We start from the raw sequence: 19717 nt of genomic DNA on the forward strand, positions 1-19717 counted from the left end.
GAAATTTTAGTCTGTAGTGCTGTAGTCTAATCTGAAATGTGCCCCAAAGACCCGTGTGAGTGCTGAGGTCACTGGGGCCTTGGCCTCTTCCTTTCCTTTGCTCCCTGATGACCCCGAGGTGAGGAGGCCTCTGCCATGTGTTCCCTTGTAATGTACACGGCCCACGGACCAGGGAACCACAGGCTCCTTTGAGCTTCCCATCTGCTGTGTTCTCAGTCACGGAATACTAACAGTCAGGCTGTGTTCTTACAGCAGGGTCTTACAAGAAACAAAGGCTTGTGATTAAATTCGTTTTTCCAAACTTTTGTGCTTTTAGCATGTCTGACTGTTGTAGATCGCAAAAGTTGTCTTTTTTCCTGATAGCTTATGTTTTATATGAAAGCTCCTGATGTATTTTTAGTTAATGTTTCTATAAGTAAGGCTTGGGTTACACATTTATGCATGTGAGTGTCTTGCCTGCGTGTAGGTCTGTACATCACGTACATGCTTAGTTTAGTGCCTGCAGTGGGCATTGGATCCTTCGTCAAACTGGAATTACAGTTGTGATGCACCATATAGGTGCTGAGAATCTAACCCAGGTCCTTTGGAAGAGTGGTCAGTGCTGGTGCTCCTCACTGCCCAGTCATCTCTTCAGCCCCAAGGGCTGTTTGTTTGTTTGGTTTGGTTTTTTTTGTTTGTCTTTTGTTATTGGTGTTTAGGGTTTTTGTTGTTTTTAGGCTCAGGCTGGCCTCAAACTCATATCCCTTCTCTGGCTTCTTCCCCTCCTTACTTGTTTAGCCTAAGGATGTTGAAAAGGCATCTCTTCGTCTGTTGGGTGTATGGGGGGGGGGCTGTTTTTGAGTTGTCTACTGTGTCACATTAGTCTGTATCCACTACATTCTAGATCACTGAAGTTGAACCTACTTTTCCTCCCCCACCACCCCTTAACTTTCTCACAGGGTCCCAGGCTGGGTGTGGTGGTGATGCCTTTAATCCTAGCACTCAGAGGCAGGTGGATCTTTTGAATTCAAGGCGAGCCTGGTCTACAGAGTATGTTCCAGGATAAAAACTGTGTCCCCCTGCCTCAGCCTACCACGTACTGGATTTACAACTGTGTGACATGCTTGCCTTATTTTATTTAGGCGTTTTTTCGTATATAGTTTTAGTGTATAGCCTGTGGTCCTCCTGCCTCAGCCTCCTGACTGCCAACCCAGTCAGCTCAGTTTTTTTTTTGTTTGTTTTTTTTTTTGGTAAAAGAGTCTAACATTATGTTCAACCTAACCTTCCATGCAAACAGTCCTCCTGAGGCCTTCCAAGTGCTGCAATTGTTTGGGGTATACATTTGCCTACAGAGTATAATCTTGTCTACACCTTGCTAGGATTTTGGTAGGAACTGTATTAAGCCTGTGTGTTGTCAACTTGGGAAGAGCTGACGACTTTTACATGCTATGCCTTCTAATCCATGAACATAGTATGATATTTTCATTTGTAGACTTCAGCATCTTACAATCTTTTTTAGATTAAACTTAAACAGTTGTAATAGTACTGTATTTTTTGTATCCATAATGTTCACTGGCATTAGGGAGAAACAGGCTTTTGTTTATATTGTATCCTGAGGTTTTGGATTATTATTTTTTATAAAGATTTATTTTATTTATCACATATACAGTGTTCTGCCTACATGCCAGAGGAGGGCACCAGATTGAATTGTAGATGGTTATGAGCCACCATATGGTTGCTGGGAGTTAAACTCAGGACCCCTGGAAGAGCAAGCAGTGCTCTTAGAGGTTTTGGATTATTAATATCAAGGTATTTATCTCCCACCCCCTATCCATAATTCCTTACAATTTGCTAGTATGCATAGACAACCATGTCCTCAACTAATCTTACCTTTAGGGCTTCTGACCTAGTAACCTTAGACGTGGGGACTTTTGAAAAAAGGTTTCCGCTGTGTAGTGCCCTGGCTGGTCTGGAACTCAATATGTGGATCAGGCTGGCCTTGAACTCAGAGATGGGTCTGTCCCTGAGTGCCACCATACCCAGCAGGCATCAGGACTTCTACAAAACTGTAGCGATTGTAAAAGAAGCTGAAGTTGAAAACTGCCCTTTTCTGAACTTGTCTGTCAATGAGCAGAGGTCCTGAACACAAGAGCCGTGTGCCAGGGACACCCCCCCACACACACATACACACATGGGCGCACATATACAAACTATGCCTCGCACTTGGTGACATGTCGTGCTGTCAGTTGGCATAATTGGTGGACTTGAGCTTTGCAGTTGAGGGTGACAAGGCCTTTGGGTTGGTTTTTGCCGTGTAGCCCAATATACTGCTTCCTCCCAGGTCCCATAAGACAGCAGGGCTGCAGTGGATAACCAGTTTAATGAGAAAACAGTGATTTGTACAAAAAGGTAGCTGTGTGTATACGTGTCCTCATTTCAGAGGACTTGTCATATTGAGTCGTCTTGAATGTCTGTCTGTCTTGCCCAGGCACCGGTTGTCTGGGTGTACACTGGCCTGCCCATAGAAAGGACTGTGTCCCTAGGAGGAAGCACTAGCCAGGTTTTTCACATAGTAACAACAGGCTGCCAAAAGTAGACTAAAAATAACTGTCGCAGTAAAGTGAATGTCAGCTCGGGAGTATGTGAGGGAGGCAGCGCCTTCATCTTTTAGCCCTCCGTTCAGCCTGTGGCCTCAGTGGAGGGTCCAGCTCTTTAGTCAGCTTCCTGGCATATAAGGAGCCAGCCCTGCCAGTAATACTCCACACCAGTGAAGCTGGGGGGGGGTGTGCCTGTGTGAGGTCCTCGTACCACCAGGTGGCGCAGGGGCCTGGAGAGGTGTGTATACTGTTGTCACTGCGTTCCATGGCAAGAGGCTGAGCTCTGTACAGGGCATGAAGAGCCTAGTCCAGGTGCTTCCTCCAGTACCAGGGGGCATTAGAACCTTGGTAAGCTAGGATTGCGGGCCGCCACCCCAAAAGTTGAGTGGGCCACAAGCAATCCCCAGCACCTGGCACTCTGCCCTCATAAGGCAAGCCGAGCTGCCCGAAGCCTTTAGGTGGAGCTTCCCCCGGGGAGACACTAGTTCCAGTTCATCAGTCTCCAGCTTCTGGGGCAACCTGGTAGGTACTAACTTCTGTGGGGCCTCAATCCTGTTGACATGCCCCTCAGCCTGCCAGAACCCCCCCCCCTCCAGAGTTCTGAAGACTAGAGATGCCTAGAACTACTCCAAACACTCTCAGGGTTGCTGCTGACAGGAATGGAGTCCCTGGAGAAACTCCATCCAAAAGACAGCAGTGAGCTGCACCAATGCCTGGCCCTTAGGTAGCCTGTTTCTTCTCTTCCACCCTGGATGCAGCCACTGGCCACATCTGAATCTCTACTTAGAGAACAGGCCAAGGCCAATCTCCTAATCTAAGGGCTGGTAGACAGAGGCCAAGACTCAGCTGTGGGTAGTGCTGGTCTGTTCACTTCCTGCTCTGACCTTGGCCCTTGTCTGGACTCAGTTCGCTTTCTTGTTGCCATGTGGTCCTCTGCTCCAGTCCTGGCGGGGAACACAGTGTCCCTCACTAAAACACAGGGGACCTGCTCTACCTGTTGCCTTAGGCCCAAGGGTACAAAGCCAGAAACAAACGGGGACTGGGGCAGAGAACCAGTTAGAGATGAACGGGTGGGAGAGTGGGCTGGAATGGTGGCTGTGAGTGGCCCACAGGTCTTAGTCATCAGCTCCGGGTCCGGGGGTGCCCCACGTGGGCCTGTAGTGCTTCCCGGATGCCCCGCTGCCAGTCTCGAGCCAGCTGCACCGGTGTCAGGGAAGCCTGTGAACCAGGGTGCCGAGTCAGTCTTCCTCTCCCAGGGACGCCCTTTCCCTCAGCACAGCTGGCCGACGTTGCCCGGCTGGTACTCACCACATTCTTCATGCCCAGCTTGGCTCCGTAGAGCAGCAGTAGCTTCGTGGCTTTGTGGTGCCCGTAGCGTACAGCCTCATGGAGCGCTGTGTCCCCTTCCTGTGGAGAGACCAGCCAGTCACTGCTGCGGGCCCAAGGCAGGAGGGGCTGACAGATGCCATCTCTGGCTGCTCAGTCACAAACACCCACCTTGTCCTGTGCGTTGATGTGGGCGCCACACTCCACGAGGTGCTCCAGGCAGTCAGAGTGGCCTGTGCGCACTGCTACATGGAGAGGGGTGCTCCAGATCTAGGAAGAAGTGGGGGGCAGTGCTGGGTCCGGGCTGGCCATGCCACCCGATCCAAAAGACCTGTGCCTTCCAAGGTGAACATCTTTTCCCGTATGCTACGGCAGCCCCTAACAGGTTACCACCCAAAGTCCCCTTACCTTGTCCTGGGCATTGACCTGAGCTCCCTGGTTAAGCAGCAGTTTGAGGATGTCCAGGTGTCCTCCACGGCAGGCCCAGAACACAGGTGTCCTGTCCAGCTGCAACACAGAGCATAAAGGTATTGTGACCACAGGGTTGCAAGGCCTAGCTAGATGAGTCACCATATTCTCTGTGCAGGATGATCTCCTCACCAAGTCCCGTGCCTCTACAGCAGCCCCTGCCGCCAGCAGCTTGGTCACCAACTGTCTGTGGCCCTTCAGACAGGCCCAGTGCAAGGCTGTGCGGTGGAGCTGGGAACAGAAACAAAATTAGGCCAAGAAAGCAGAGCTACTCCCTAGAGCCACCAACCCCTTCTGTTCCTAGAAGGGGTCAGAGTTACCCTGTGTCCCAAGTGAAGGCTAGACTGTGTAAGATGCCATCTACAGGTGTCAAATGCATTCACCCACCCTCTTTACCTTGTCACAGGCATTGGGGTCCCCTCCATCTGTCAGGTACTTGTCAATCAAGGCCTCCTGGTTCTCAGCAGCTGCCTTTAGGAACATTTCCAGGTCCACGGGCTCCATTGGGACCTGCGGCTGCGGCTGGGTGAGCAGAACAGAACTAAGTTACTCCCCAAGCCCGAAGGCACCTGCCACTGCTGCTTTACCAGTCTGTTCCAACACATTTGGCCTGTTTGATTATAGTTTTTCAATTCTCAGGAGATGAATGGGAAGTGTGTGTTGTGCACTGATTGTTCCCATACTCTAGTTCATATGCTGAATCTTAATACTAGTATCTCAGAATATGATCTTTCTGGAAATAACGGTCGTTGCATTTGTAGTTATGTTAGAGTGGGGTAGGCCCCTTTCCGGTACAACTGGCATTGGATACAGGCAGGCGCACAGAGCCTGAGTGAAAGTAGAGATGGGTCATGTGTCTGCAGCCCCAGAAGCTGGGCAGGTAAGTGGATGCTGAAGGACAGCCCTACTGACAGCACACATCTAGCTCCTGAACAAACTGGAATGACCTGTTTGGGTAAGTCCTTGGTGGCCAGCACTTGGTTACTGCCAGCTTGCCTGGGACACTGTTAATTTGGCAGGATCTAGAATCACGTAGGACACAAGCCCTTGGGCACATCAGAGCTAGATTAGATAGATTAGGTTAGCTGAGATGAACCACTCTAAATGTGGGTGGAACCATTCGATAGGGTCCTAGGCTGAAGAAAAAGGAGGAAGCAAGCTCAAGGAAATGAGCATTGGGGTCTGGAGAGACCCAGGTTCAATTCCCAGCACCTACATGTTGCTTCACAACCATCTGTATGTGGCATATAATGCTTTCTTCTGACCTCTGACCACGAGGCATGTACACGGTACACATACATACAGGCAAACACTGGTACACAAAACAAGCTCCCCTCCCTGTTCCTGCCTTTGGTTGCTGTGTGACAGCTCCCTCAAGCTCCTACTGCCATACTTTCCCCACAGCAGTGAACTACACTCTGGAACAGTGAGCCAGGAGTTTTGCCACAAGCAGCTAATGCATTGCCCTATGGAAGGAACAGAAAGCTCTGGGATGCATTCCACGCAGCTCCCACGCACTAAGCAGCGGCAGCACCTAGGATCCATTCTTTCCAGGCCCCCAAGACAGGAGGCTATCTGTGCCTCTGGAACACCAGCCTTAACCTCACTCACCTCAACCACGGGCTCAGGTTCCCTGGGGGGGACTTTGTGTCTCAGTCGCTTTTTTCTTCGTCTTTGAACCAGGTTTTCCAAGTCTTTCATGTTGTCCAGAGTCAGTCTGGAGCTGTTAAATCTTTCCAGCTAGGGCAGAAGACATGCCCAAGCCAGACATCAGTCACTGGGTAGGGTCTCAGTGCAGGCTCCTGGCTAGACTAATCCTGCCTGGAAGAAGCACCCAGCCATCACGGCTGGGTGACAGTGGCCATGGGCTCTAGGCCCTTTCTGCTCATACATACCCACACTGCCCCAACCCTAGTCCAAGACACTTACTTTCTTCTTCTTCTCTTCCTCCAACTTCAGTTTTTCCCGGGCCACGGCCTCTTGGGGTCCCAGCCTCCAGTCACTAGGCCAGCCTCCAGGATCAGGAACTCCATGTCCAAACCCCAACACTTTCCTATCCGCTCTTTCTTCACTTACCTGCACAACAGGTAGAGTAGGCTAAGGAACAGGACCTTGGAGGGATGCTTGGGAATCAGTAGTGTGGCCCAGCATTATGGCTGAGATCTGACAAAGGTCAGTTGTGAACCTGAGAGTCAGCCTGACTTTGTTGAATGTTTCCTGGTGGGCTGTAATGCCGGCATATGTGCTGGGGGGGGGTGTGAACACGCATGCATATGCTCGCACACGCGCGCGCACAAACACCCCTACACACCTGCAGTTTTCACCGTGGCAATTGCCAAGGCACAGGGGAATGACTTCCTGTCAGTAGCAGATCACAGTTGAGGGAGGGTGGTATCTTTACCACTGAGTTCACGCCAGGGAGCTCAGACAGATGACACCTTAGTTTCCAACCTGGACTTCTAGGCAGATTCCTATGACATCATGCCACACTGCTACTTGACCCAAGCTTAGAGACGTTCCTGGGCCAAATTCCAAATCCCTGCTTTCAGCACTTGGGTCGTAGAGAAACTATGCTTCTGCCTCTGTAAAATGGGCTCAAACCATCCTCTATGGCTGGTCACAGCTGATACCCACCCAGTCCCTTGGCCACCCAGGGTGCAGCTTGTGGAAGAGAGTGCTGGAGAGAGGAACAGAAGAGTCTGAGGCTTCTGACCAAATGGCCGGGGCTTCCCTCTAACTCGGCAGCTTCAACAATCTGATATCTCCTGGACAGGGCTTCGCCATCCACTTCCCAGGAGCCAGCTGGGACCACCGCACCACAGTGAAGCCCATGTGCTGCCTGCCCTCCACGCCCTACGTCACCCAAACTGACACTGCATTGGCGTTCATCTCACTGCTCAGGGAACCCAAGGACACTACTCTCAGTTCTGAGCAGACTGTCCTGTGCTTGGCGTAAAGGAACTATACAGCTATATCCATGGCTCCCAGAGTAACTCACCACTCCCTTCTTTTCCCCCATCCAGACAAAGGCACACCTGGAAGCTTGGGGGTGCAACTCTGTGGTAGAGTGTTAACTTAGCATGTGTGAAGTCCCAAGATGGTCTCCCAGTACCAAACTCACCAAAAGCAAACAACCTCAACTCAAGGATTTTCCCATATACGATCACCCAGTTTTTTCCTGGTTTGTCTTCTTTCTCTTGACACCCGTTAACATGAGAACCGGGCAGGAAAGAACCGTGCTGTCTCTCCCCTCCCCCCCATTTGACCCTCAAATCCTAGACAGCAGCGTTCTGCCCTCAGCCAGACTGTTACTTTGACCATCATCTGGGTACCTGCACCTTGCGTTGAATCGTCACTGTCACCCGCCTCGCATCCTTACCAACTGCCGAATGCTGATGAAGTCCATGGTCCCCCCTTGCTCTCCACACACCCAGCGAAGTGAGCAGAGCGCTCAGCCCTTTTATGGGAGAGCTCTCTCGTGGGGGTGGAGAAGGACAGAGCTTGTGCCAGGCCAGATGACTCTGTGGCCCTGTCACACTAACCAAAATAAAGGTCTGGGAATGTGGCCCACTGAGGGCAGGAAAAGGAGCTTTTGGAGCTGAGTCTGCAACCTCCTCAGACACCCACTACTCTGCAGCTGCCACACCCCACATCTACCAGGGAGTCGCTTTACCACCAAGGAAAACATTTCTTACTCCTCTGAGTTTAGAGCCCACTGGTGGAACCCAGCCTTACAATGGAGATCTGCCTGCCTAAGATACTGAAGAGACCAGTGCATTCACCCCTGCACAAGGCAGGCATCCTACAGAAGACCTCAGGAGGGACAATGGAAGAGGCTGACCTAATGCCTTGGGAATTCTCCTGGACCTGCATGATGAAACTAGGCTTCATATGATTTCCCAACTGGCTAGTTTCAGGGCTGCCCTTCCCCCCAGACTCGTCCCCCAGCAGGCTGACAGCCAACGTGGTGTTCTGCCTCAGTCTGTCATCAGCCCTACGAGGGCCGGTGAAGCCTTCCACATCCACACCAGATACTCCCTGGGCATGAGACATGCCCTTCAACAGGGCAAGGGGACTGAGACCCACTCCAGGACCCTGTCTGTAGCAATAACCATGACAGCCAGTCACAAAGCGGCCAACAAAATCAAATTCCTAATTCTTCACAAGCCAGGGACGCTTTTCACTCTGCTGTGCCCTAAATTCCAACTTGACCTTTGAAAGGAAATCAGATACCTAGTAAACAAGACTCCTGCTTGAGAGCAACATGGACAGAGAGAACCAAAGAATCACAGGAGCAACGCGGCTGGAAGGACCAGAGACCACAGAGGGTTGCCAGAGCGCCCGTTGTCCATGCTGCCCTCAGATATGCCGTTCCCAGAGAACTTAAGGGAACAGCCAATCCCAGCACTCAGGAGGCAGAGGCAGGCGGATCTCTGAGTTCGAGACCAGTCAGGTCTACAGAGTGAGTTCCAGGATAGTCAGGCAGTTAGAAGCCTGAGCTAGGGGGAGGGAGGGAGGGAGGGAGGGAGGGAGGGAGGGAGGGAGAGAGAGAGAGAGAGAGAGAGAGAGAGAGAGAGAGAGAGAGAGAGAGAGAGAGAGAGAGAGAGAGAGAGAGAGAGAGAGAGAAGAGGGAGGGAGACAGCGTAAGAACTGACCTACTGAGAGAAAAGACAAACTGGCCTGTTCCCTGGCAGGAAGGGGTTACATGTCAGCTGCCATGCCTGGTGCTCTTTTTAAATATACACTACATTTTGATGCGTCTCTTGTTCTGTCAGTGCGGGGGAGCCCAAGGCCTCGTGCCCCAGTGCAGGGCTTGTAAATGAGGATGAATCTTCCTAGGCTGCTACAGATAATCAAAACTATTGGCTCTGTTCACTTAAGCATTGCTGAATTGCCATCTAAGGTGTGTGTACCAGTTTTCATGACCAGAAGCCAGCCAAACTTAAGGCACATGGTAGTGCAAAAGGAAATTTTAATATACATATATTAAATGCATGTATCATACACATTTCTCTATATATATCCATGAAGACATGGCAAGCTCCATGTGGTGACATACCTATAATGGCAAGGAGGCTGAGGCCAGAGGATGGCTCCACTTTGGAGGCTTGCCTAGACTACACAGCAAGAACAAAAACATTTTACATAGGCATAAATAGGAAGGTCAGAGACAGGTATGCAGTCTCACTAGTAAGCAGTGCAAACCAAACAAAAAAGCAATTATAATTCCATGGTTTTTGGAGACAGGGTCTCTGGAGCTCTAAGAGATCCTCTTCCCTTGGGTACCATGACTAAAGGTGTGTGCAACCACACCCGGAATAGTTACACTTTGTACAATCAGACTTCTAGAATAGAAATTCTGGAAGAAAAGCCAGTATCAGTTAGACTTTGGGACTGAGCACCGTTTCTCCCCATCGTGTTACATAGGGCTTCTGCATGTCAGGCAAGCACTCATCCCCTCTTTTTACCTTTTAAGATGGGCGGGGTCTATGTTGCCCAGGCTGGCCTTGAATTCCCTGTAGCCCAGGCAGGCCTCAGCCTCCTGAGCAGCTGTTTCAGGCCTGCACTCTCCAATATTATAATGTAGCTCACTCACTAGCGTGCCCTCCACGAACTTCTGTCGCGTCTGCTGCGCGGCCTGTGTCCGAGAACGTGCGGAGGGTGTCGGGGATTGACAACACAGAGACTCGTTCAACGATGTAAAGAAAACTTTAAGCAGGCTCCAAAAAGGTTCAAGAAAACTTCCTAAGAAAGCTCCCACCAGAGAAGCTTCTGCTCTCTCCTCTCCCCTGGCTGGTTCTGCTCTGACCCCAGAAACTGATCTGAGCGTGGCAGAAGAGGCGGTTAGTCTCTGGACAAGGTGGAGCTCAGGGTGGTTTCTGCGGGCAGGCCTTTTCCAGGAACTTAATGCCCCCAGGCATTGTATTGTTTTTAGTAAACATTGTCTTACAGCTGCCTACTCCCAGGCAGAAGGGGAAGTGGGTCTCTGCTCAAGGTCTGGTGTTCCCACAATTCACCCCTTTTTATTTTTAAATGAGGCACTCCTGGCTTAGGTCAAGTAGGGTCACCCTCCCTTTCCCGTCCTTGGGGGACCTTGAACCCCTGTCTTAGGCGGGAGGGGTCTTCCCCACAGGTGGCCCGTCATCAGAGCACCCCAACTTTAAATCATCTGTAACCAACCTTCATGGCTATTGGGATTGCCATGGGCTAGGCTAAGCAATACTTGGTTACGGATCTCTTGCCTCTGGAACAAGGCACGTTTGAGCCCGGCATAAAGCCAGAATGCCTACCGCCACTGCCACCATTTCCAGGACCCCCATTGACATAGCGCCTCTCCATCACCGTACCCATCACCAGATCTGGGCCATAACATTCTACCAGCCTTCGTCTGTTACAAGGGTAACCCGCATGTGACTTAGATTTACAATTTGATAAAGTTACAATTGTTCCAACTATCCATTTGGAAGAAAATAAAGCTTATATCCTGACATCATCCCACAGACAAAGATAAATTTCAAGATATAGAATCCTTCCAAATGGATAGTTGTTTCTACCAGGACTAACTTATATGATCACCTGTCCAGGCTCACAGCCTTCAAGCCTTCCCAAGCCTCCCTACTGGCTCCCATACTGGCCAGACGGGGGCTCTTCTGGGCATTTTGGCCCTGGTCCCATCCAACAGCATGATGCTGAGCAAGGCAGGGGTGTGGAGAGCGGTCTGTGTACCCTTCAAGGGCAGAGGCAGGAGGTAGAGCCTCAGCTGGCCAACAGGTCCCGCAGGCCACTGTTGCAGGGCAGCAGGTCACATGCTAGGCGTGCTTTGCGATCCCGGACAGCCTTCAGGGCTGGGCTGTGTTGTAACAGGAGGGAACAAATGTCCTCGTGACCCTTCTCTGCAGCCTGTGGAGAGAGAGGCCTGAATCAAAAGACACACCCGAGCTGAGCCCTGAACTCGTCCCCCTCTTGGGGGACCTGCTTAAAAACGTTTCCAAGAAACAGGAACCTCAGATGTGTAAGCAGACTTCCAAATTCCTACCAAAGCCCCATGCCGTATACACAGAGCTGTGAAGCCCCATGCCGTATACACAGATCTGTAAAGCCCCATGCCGTATACACAGAGCTGTGAAGCCCCATGCCGTATACACAGATCTGTAAAGCCCCATGCCGTATACACAGAGCTGTGAAGCACCTGGGCTGTTTGGGCAGATAATCAATATCAGTTTTGGTTCTACTTAGCTGTTCTGGAACTCTCTATGTAGACCAGACTGGCCTGGAACTTTTGGCAACTCTCCCGCCTCTGCCTTCCATGTGCTGGAATTACAGGTATGAGCAGCCATGTTTGGGTCTTTGTGCATGTCACACAAGCACTCCGCCACTGAGTACATGCCCACTTTTTGCCTTTTGAGACAGGGTCTCACTATGTTACTTATATTTCCTCTTTTTTGAGACAGAGTTTCACTATGTCGCCCTGGCTGGCCTGAAGTGCACTATCAAGCTATGTAATCCCCGAAGTCCGCCTGCCTCAGCCTTCTGAATGCTGGAATCAAAGGCATGCACCACCACTCCTGACCTCTTACTTTGTTATTATTGTTTTATTTTTGTTGTTGTTTTTGCTTTTTGAGATAGTCCCTCACTATGTAGTTCAAGCTAGCCTCAAACTCACAATCTCCTGCCTTGGCCTCCTAGGGTCTAGGATTAGGATTACAGGTATGTGCCTCCATATACACCCTCCACCCCACAGCTTAGCCTGAATTGTTTTTAATATCCTTTTCCAGTAATCATTCTGGGTTTTTTTTTTTTTTAGCTGTCCCACAACTGCCCATAACCCCCGAACTGAGGCGAGTAAAGACAAGAGAATCTCTGAGGCTTGCTGGCTTTCAGCCTAGATGAGACAACTTGTGCCCCGCTTTCAGGAAGAGACACTTATCTCACAGAAAAGGCAGGGATGGATAGAGTAGAATGTCCAATGCCTATTTCTGGAGTCTGTGTGCAGGCACAGGCATGTACATCAGCACTTAAGTATGTGCAAACATACATATACACAGATAAATCATAGTTTTTAAATTATGTGTATGTGAGGGGGTATGTGGAGGTGTGTACAAATGCCTGCAAAGGTCAAAAGACGGCAGCAGATTCCCTAGAGCAGGAGTTACAAGTGGTTGTGAGCTAGGAACTGAACTTACATCCTCTGTGTAGCCCTGGGCTGCCTGGAACTCACTCTGTTTACCAGGTTGGCCTTGAACTCAGAAAAACCCTCTTGCCTCTGCCTCCTGAGTGCTGGGATTAAAATGTCCATCACCACCCAGTTATTAGTAAGTATTTTTAGTGTAAAGAGTCGAGCTTCTACACCTGTCAAGGATTTAACAAACCCAACATGCAGCTGTTCTCTCAGCACCTGTGGCGTGTGCTAAGGTTGCATACACAACAAAGCCAGCCCCAGCTGCTGCCTCTGGTGAGGCAGACCTCAAACAGAATCTGGAAATGAACAGGTGTCTTAGGAAGATTTCTATTGCTGTGACAGAGCACCAGGACCAAATGCAGCTTGGGGAGGAACGGCTGTATTCTAGTGCTGGCTGCTGCTTACCATGAAGGGAAGTTGGAGCAGGGACTTGGAGGCAGAAATTGAAGCGGAAGCCAGGGAGGGAGGGATGCCGCTTACTGACTTTCTCCTCATGGCTTGCTCAGCCTGCCCATTTTTTATTTTTTTATTTTTTGGTGCTTCTTTTGAGATAGGGTTTCTTTATGTAATCTTAACTATCCTAAGAACTTGCTCTGTAGACCAGGCTGGTCTCGAACCCAGAGATCCACCAGCTTCTGCCTCCCAAGTGATTGGATTAAATGCATGGCCACCATGCCTGGCTTTTGCTTTTTTAAGATTTGTGTGTGTGTGTGTGTGTGTGTGTGTGTGTGTGTGTGTGTGTGTGTGTGTGTGTTTTGCTTGCATGTAGGGAGTCAGATTCACTGAAATAGAGTTCCAAATGGTTTGTGGGTACTGGGAATTGAACCCAGGTCCTCTCTAAGAGCATCCAGTCCTCTTAACCACTGACCTCTCTCTCCAGCCCCTGGCCTGCCTTCTTATACTATCCAGGATAACCTGCCAGGGGTGGCACAGCCCCTTGTGAGGTGAGCTCAACATCGTCAATCATTAATCAAAAAAATGCATTACAGGCTCGCCCACACAATCTTATGGAGGCATTTTCTCAGTTGAGAGAGGCCCATCTCCCCAAATGAGTAGAGTTCATGTCAAGGTGGCATAAAAATAACCAACATACCAGGAGTCTGGAAGTCAAGTGCAGGGCATGAACAGCTGGGGATGTCTGGGGACCAGAAGGTTCTACAGAGTTTATACGTAAACTGCAGCGCAGAAAGAAGGGTAGAAGTAAGACCTAATTGGGGGGGGGGGAAGCTGGGTGTGGTGTTGCATGCTTAAAACCAATTCTCAAAGACAAGGCCAGAAGGACTGCCACATGCTGAGAATGGCCTGGTCTGCTATAGTTCCAGGTTAGCCCACGCTAACACACATCTTGTGGCCAGCTGCCTCCTGCTCCTAGTTCCAGGTTAGCCCACGCTAACACACATCTTGTGGCCAGCTGCCTCCTGCTCCTAGTTCCAGGTTAGCCCACACTAACACACATCTTGTGGCCAGCTGCCTCCTGCTCCTAGTTCCAGGTTAGCCCACGCTAACACACATATCTTGTGGCCAGCTGCCTCCTGCTCCTAGCCTCCTACAGCTGTTGCCTACTTGCCGTGATGGACTGTATCCGCCCCCCTGAACTGCGATCCAGTATAAACCCTTCCTTAAGTTGCTTCTGTTAATTTTATCACATGGGTGTGGTGGCACATGCCTTTAATTCCAGTCATCGGGAGGCAAAGGCATGTGGATGTCTGTGAGTTCAAGGCCAGTCTGGTCTAAATAGTGAGTTCTAGGACAGCCAGGGCTACACAGAGAGACAGTGCTTCAAAAAACAAAAACAAAACCAAAAACAAACAAACAAAACAAAACAATTTTGCCACAGGAAAGTAACAAGAAAAGTAGCTAATATACGACTAAGGAAAAAAAAGTATGATGGAGATGGAGACAGGGACATACCTTATGTAGACTAGTCATGCCATCGTCATCGACCAAGCGGGGGTCGCACCCGTGGGACAGCAGTAATCGTGCAATTTCTGTGTGCCCACAGTAGCTGGCCCGGTGTAAAGCTGTGGCACCCCCGTGGGTCTGGGCATCACACTTTGCTCCACTTTCCAGCAGAAACTGGCAAACAGCATAGTGCCCATTGCGGCTAGCGTAGTGCTGCGGGGGCAGAGACTGAAGTCAGATAACAAAGTCCTGGCAGGTGACAAGGTCACTAGGATGCTAAAAGCAAGGGCTCTCCAGCAAGGGGCGGGCCCGGCACCAGCTCAGAGACACTGTGCTCCTCCACTAATTAAAACACCCAGCTGCTCGTGATGCTGCCAAAATAAAAAGGGGAGGGGTGGCTGCGGATACAGTGTAGGTGGGCGCCTGCTTGTCAGTCACAGCGGTACAAGCCTTTGTCTGTAATCCCAGCACTTGGGAGGAGGCAGGAGGATTAGAGTCACCTGCCACACACAGCAAGTTGAGGCTAATCTGGGCTATGTGAGAGCCTGTTTCAAAAGACAAAACAACAAACTTTAAAGCGAGGTGAGCTGGCACATGGCTGTAATCTCAGGGAGAGGCAGGAATGAACTCCAAGGACAGCCTGGGCCACAGAGTGAACCCTTACAAAAACAAAAATCCCAAGAGCTGGTGAGATGACTCACTGGCTAAAAGTACTCACTACCAAGTCTGCTGATCTAAGTTCTACCCCCTTCCACTCAGTGGAAGGAATGAAGCAACTCCCAAAGGCTGTCCTCTGATCTCCACACACGCTAACACACACTAAAGGCTGTCCTCTGATCTCCACACACGCTAACACACACTAAAGGCTGTCCTCTGATCTCCACACACGCTAACACACACTAAAGGCTGTCCTCTGATCTCCACACACGCTAACACACACTAAAGGCTGTCCTCTGATCTCCACACACGCTAACACACACTAAAGGCTGTCCTCTGATCTCCACACACGCTAACACACACTAAAGGGTCTTGCTGAAGTAAGAGGCAGAGAGCAGGCGGCCCGAAGATAAAGCCTTTCCCCCAGAGCTCACCAGTGCAGTGTAGCCAGCAGAGTCAGGCTGGCTAGGGTCCGTGGCCTTCTGGATGAAATGCTTCACTCGGCCCAGGTCTCCATTCAGGGCTGCCGACCAGATGCCTGCAGGGAGCCAATCAAAGCACTAAGCAGTGCGGCATGATGGGAGTTTTCTTCTTTCTTTCTTAAGAATTTCTTCTACTTTGCGACTAGAGTTTTTACATCTATAAGTTAGAGCGTGGGACCCTATCCCTACATTACCCCAGGAAGCAAGCGTTCATCAATCCCATGCTAAGAATTGTTATAATCTGCATCTGCCATAAAAGCTGGTCCAGGGCTAGCCAGCGGTGGGGACACTCGCCTTTAAGCCCAGTAGTCAGGAGGCAGAGGCAGGTGGATTTCTGAGTTAGAGGCCAGCTTGGTGTACAGAGCCAGTTCCAGGACAGCCAGAACTGTTACACAGAGAAACCCTGGCTTGAAACAAACAAACAGCTGATTGGGGACCAGTGAGATGGCTCAGCAGGTAAGGTGCCTGCCACCAAGCCTGACGAACTGAGTTCAATCCCTATACCTACACAGTAGGAGAAAATTGACTCTAGCAAGTGTCCTCTGAACTCATACCCAACACCCCACACACCCTAAATAAATTCAAAAATAATAAAACTGTTGAAATAAAAATGACCACACATAGGGTGACCAATACTACAAATGGAGTTGATTTAATTAGAGGCTTGGAATTCACTCACAATGCAGCATTGAATGGGGGAGGGGGAGGTAAGGAAACACGGAAGAGAACTTGTGCCAACATTCTAAAAGGATCACAGAGATATGCTAGACAGAACCGGTATCATGTCCTTGCATGGCTCCAGGAACTTGACCTTACTGGTAGCAGGGGAGCCCAGACACGGGAACACAGAGAAGCTAAGAAGCTGGCACTGGTGGACTGGGCTCTCTGACGGAGAACTGCGACACCCAGAGGCTCTGTGTGTTTATTGCATATGGTTTAAAAGACAGCCGAGGGAACTGTATTGACTAAAAGGGTGGGTTATTATACACAGCTGAACAAGGAGGCGGGGTTACTATACACAGCCGAACAAGGAGGCGGGGTTATTATACACAGCCGAACAAGGAGGCGGGGTTATTATACACAGCTGAAAAGGAGGTGGGTTATTATACACAGCTGAAAAGGAGGCGGGGTTATTATACACAGCTGAACAAGGAGGCAGGGTTATTATACACAGTTGGACAAGGAGGTGGGTTATTATACACAGCTGAAAAGGAGGCGGGGCTATTATTATATACAGCTGAACAAGAAGGCAGGTTTAGCTACCATTAGTAGGAGAAATCTCTGTAGAGCAGCAGTCTTCAGACTATGAATATCCAGAGGGAGCAATGGTGGGCATTTTCTGCATATACTGTCAACATCTACACATGGACTAGAGGAGGGATCTACCATCCCTCTTAGCCTCACCCTGGGTGTGTGTGTGTGTGTGTGTGTGTGTGTGTGTGTGCGCGCGCGTGTGCACGCGCTGCACCAGCCATTTCCCCATAGGTCTGAGGCCAGGGTCCATAACATGGCCAGTTCATGTCAACAACACACATTCACTCAGGGCTTCCTCTGCTCCCCACAAATAGGAAAGATACTGGTTGAAGAGGTAAGAATTATACAGAAACAAAGACAATCAAAAGCTGGGCATGGCATCACACGCCATTTGGGAGATGGAGGCAGGAAGATCTCTGTGAGTTCAAGGTCAGCCTGGTCTACATAGTTCCAGGACAGCCAGAGCTATATAGTGAGGTCCTGTCTCAAAACAAAATAAAACAAAACGCCAGAGCTAAAAGATGGTTCAGCACTTGTTGCTCTTTTAGAGGACCTGGGTTTGATTCCTAGCACCCACAACCATCTGTAACCCCTGTTTTAGGGGATCCAATACTCTCTTCTGACCAAATACATACATGATGCATATATACACACAGGCAAAACATTCACACATATTAAACAAATACATTTATTTAAACCAGTGATCAGAGAGATGACCCAGCAGTTAATAACTGCTAGGGCTGGACAATGGAGATGCACACCTTTAATCCCAACACTAAGGAGGCAGAGGCAGGTGGGTCTCTGAGTTCAAGTCTAGTCTGGTCTACGTAATGAGTTCCAGGACAGTCAGCACTTTATAATGAGACCCTGTCTGGAGGGTGAGGATGGGGGAGGTGAGGGTGGGGGATGGGGAGATGGACAGACTGACAATACAGAACACACACACAACTGAATTAAAAACTAAAAAAAAAAAGCCAGGCGTTGGTGGCGCACACCTTTAATCCCAGCACTCGGGAGGCAGGGACAGGCGGATCTCTGTGAGTTCGAGGCCAGCCTGGTCTACAGAGTGAGTTCCAGGACAGCCTCCAAAACAATACAGAGAAACCCTGTCTCGAAAACCCAAAAAAAACAAAAAACAAAACACACGATTTACAGAAAACATTCCCACAACAGGTGAGCATCTATATCACATGCGGGAAATAAAATAAGCAAATAAACTAACAGCAGTTGATACACAAACTATTCCTTTTTCATTTTTATCTTCTGAGACAAGTGTCTCACTATGCATCCCGGCTCTGCCTGGCTATGAACTTGTAAACCTCCTTCCTGCCCCAGCTTCTGAGTCAGTCCAAACTGCTACAATGAGAACAAGTGCTAACGTAACAGAGTAACCCGCGCTTTGCACATGACAAGGTTTCTTTCTCAACAGATACAGGGCTGACATGTTGAGCCAGGTCCTCTTCTCTTGTGGCAACTGTCTTGTGCATGTCTGATCAGCTGTGACATCGAAAAATGTCTCTAGCCCTTTACTGGACATAACTGTCCCCAGGTAAGGATTCTAAGGCATTAGGAAGGTTTCTCTGAAGAGATGTCATAGAACTGACAGCTGAAGGAAAAGCTTCAGGTAGCCTGAGTTTGCAGGAAGACTGGCTAGCAAGCAAAAAGAACGGTGGCAATCAGGCAAGGGTCTTGCACACTTGAGAAACCCAAAGAGGACTGCAGCAAGGATGAGAACTATTACGAGGATACAGAAACAGAGCTTTGCAGGTCACAATGGAGGACTCGGCTAAGGGGACTAAAAGCAATAGAAGGGGCTGGAGGAATGGCTGAGCAGTTAAGAGCACTGGCTGTTCTGCGGAGGACCCAGGTCGGTTCCCAGCACTAAGCTCACAACCTTCTGTAGCTGCAATTCCAGGGAACCTGATGCCCTTTTCTGGCCTCCATGAGCACCAGACACGTGTGGTATACAGACATAATTCTGACAAACGCATACAAATGATCTTTACATTAAAAAAATTAAATGTAATAATCTCATTTGCTATTTTCCAATAGCAAGGAGAAAACACTGCATGAGGGTGTGAGAGGAAGTCCTATTATATCCCTAGCCCAAAGGACGGACGGCAGTCGCAGAGATGAAGGGTGAAGGCTAAGAAAACATTGCTGTGGCAACGGTCAGGTGTGACTGCACATACATCTGTAGCATCTACCCTACCCTGCTATAGCTGTACAAGCCACCTGTCTGTGCGTGGGGATAACATAGTCCGGAACCTAGTGGTTCGGTTCCAGGTACAGAGAACATGGCAGCAAGATATCTGGATAATCTGGGACAAGACAGTTACATTTCGCGCTTCACCTGCTAAGATGCAATCACCTGATTAGCGATGACTGTCATAGCTAAAACACATACACTCACACTCGAGATCAGCTCCCCTGATCCCGCAGGTGGATACAATCAACCAACTGCAGATTCTGTCCCTAGCTCCCCGTCACCTGAGCAGACTGTCTCCTAGCTAGGTTGGTCTCCAGACCCGGCTCGGAAACCAATGCCTCAGTTTACCCGTCCGCGTACGAGACGATGTGACCGAAGGGCTTTCTGCTACGCTTTGCGGTCAGCCTTCCCGCACCAGGCCCGGAAGCTCCAAACTCGGTTCGCGGCTTCCTTTGGTTCACGTCCCCAGGGCTTGGAATTGCCCGCCGCCAGCCACGCGTCCGCCTCACCCTTCTCACCCCTCTCGAAGTCCATCTCCTCCAGCGTCTGCTGTACCCCGGGCACAGCCCCGGGGTGTGAGCAGCAGGAGCCATCCGCGCAGGGTTGCGGCGCCGCCATCTCGGCTGCCGGGTCTGCAGCCGGGCGTTCCTTCGATGTGCCCACG

At 50.0% G+C, this 19717-nt stretch overlaps 2 protein-coding genes across 4 annotated transcripts; both read right to left on the reverse strand.

Annotated features, from left to right (window-relative positions):
- Positions 1-2340: 2340 nt before the first annotated feature.
- Positions 2341-8830, reverse strand: Ankrd23 (ankyrin repeat domain 23). Its single transcript, XM_040729587.1, has 9 exons — positions 7750-8830; positions 6300-6446; positions 5982-6110; positions 4767-4892; positions 4503-4601; positions 4311-4409; positions 4074-4172; positions 3885-3983; positions 2341-3794 (listed from the first exon to the last, which is right to left on the reverse strand). The coding sequence occupies exons 1-9, from the start codon at positions 7774-7776 to the stop codon at positions 3699-3701; spliced, it is 921 nt and encodes a 306-aa protein (XP_040585521.1). The 5' UTR covers positions 7777-8830; the 3' UTR covers positions 2341-3698.
- A 1891-nt stretch (positions 8831-10721) lies between these two features.
- Ankrd39 (ankyrin repeat domain 39) lies at positions 10722-19717 on the reverse strand. Of its 3 annotated transcripts, none has more exons than XM_005075404.4 (4): positions 19572-19717; positions 15543-15646; positions 14461-14664; positions 10722-11270 (listed from the first exon to the last, which is right to left on the reverse strand). In XM_005075404.4, the coding sequence occupies exons 1-4, from the start codon at positions 19669-19671 to the stop codon at positions 11127-11129; spliced, it is 552 nt and encodes a 183-aa protein (XP_005075461.1). In that variant the 5' UTR covers positions 19672-19717; the 3' UTR covers positions 10722-11126. The 3 variants fall into 3 exon arrangements, with proteins under 3 accessions (XP_005075461.1, XP_021085970.1, XP_021085969.1); XM_021230311.2 differs by having other exon boundaries at positions 10722-11286; positions 14457-14664; XM_021230310.2 differs by having other exon boundaries at positions 19563-19712.

This window comes from Mesocricetus auratus, unplaced genomic scaffold (assembly GCF_017639785.1).
Source record: "Mesocricetus auratus isolate SY011 unplaced genomic scaffold, BCM_Maur_2.0 Super-Scaffold_100021, whole genome shotgun sequence".
NCBI lineage: Eukaryota > Metazoa > Chordata > Mammalia > Rodentia > Cricetidae > Mesocricetus > Mesocricetus auratus.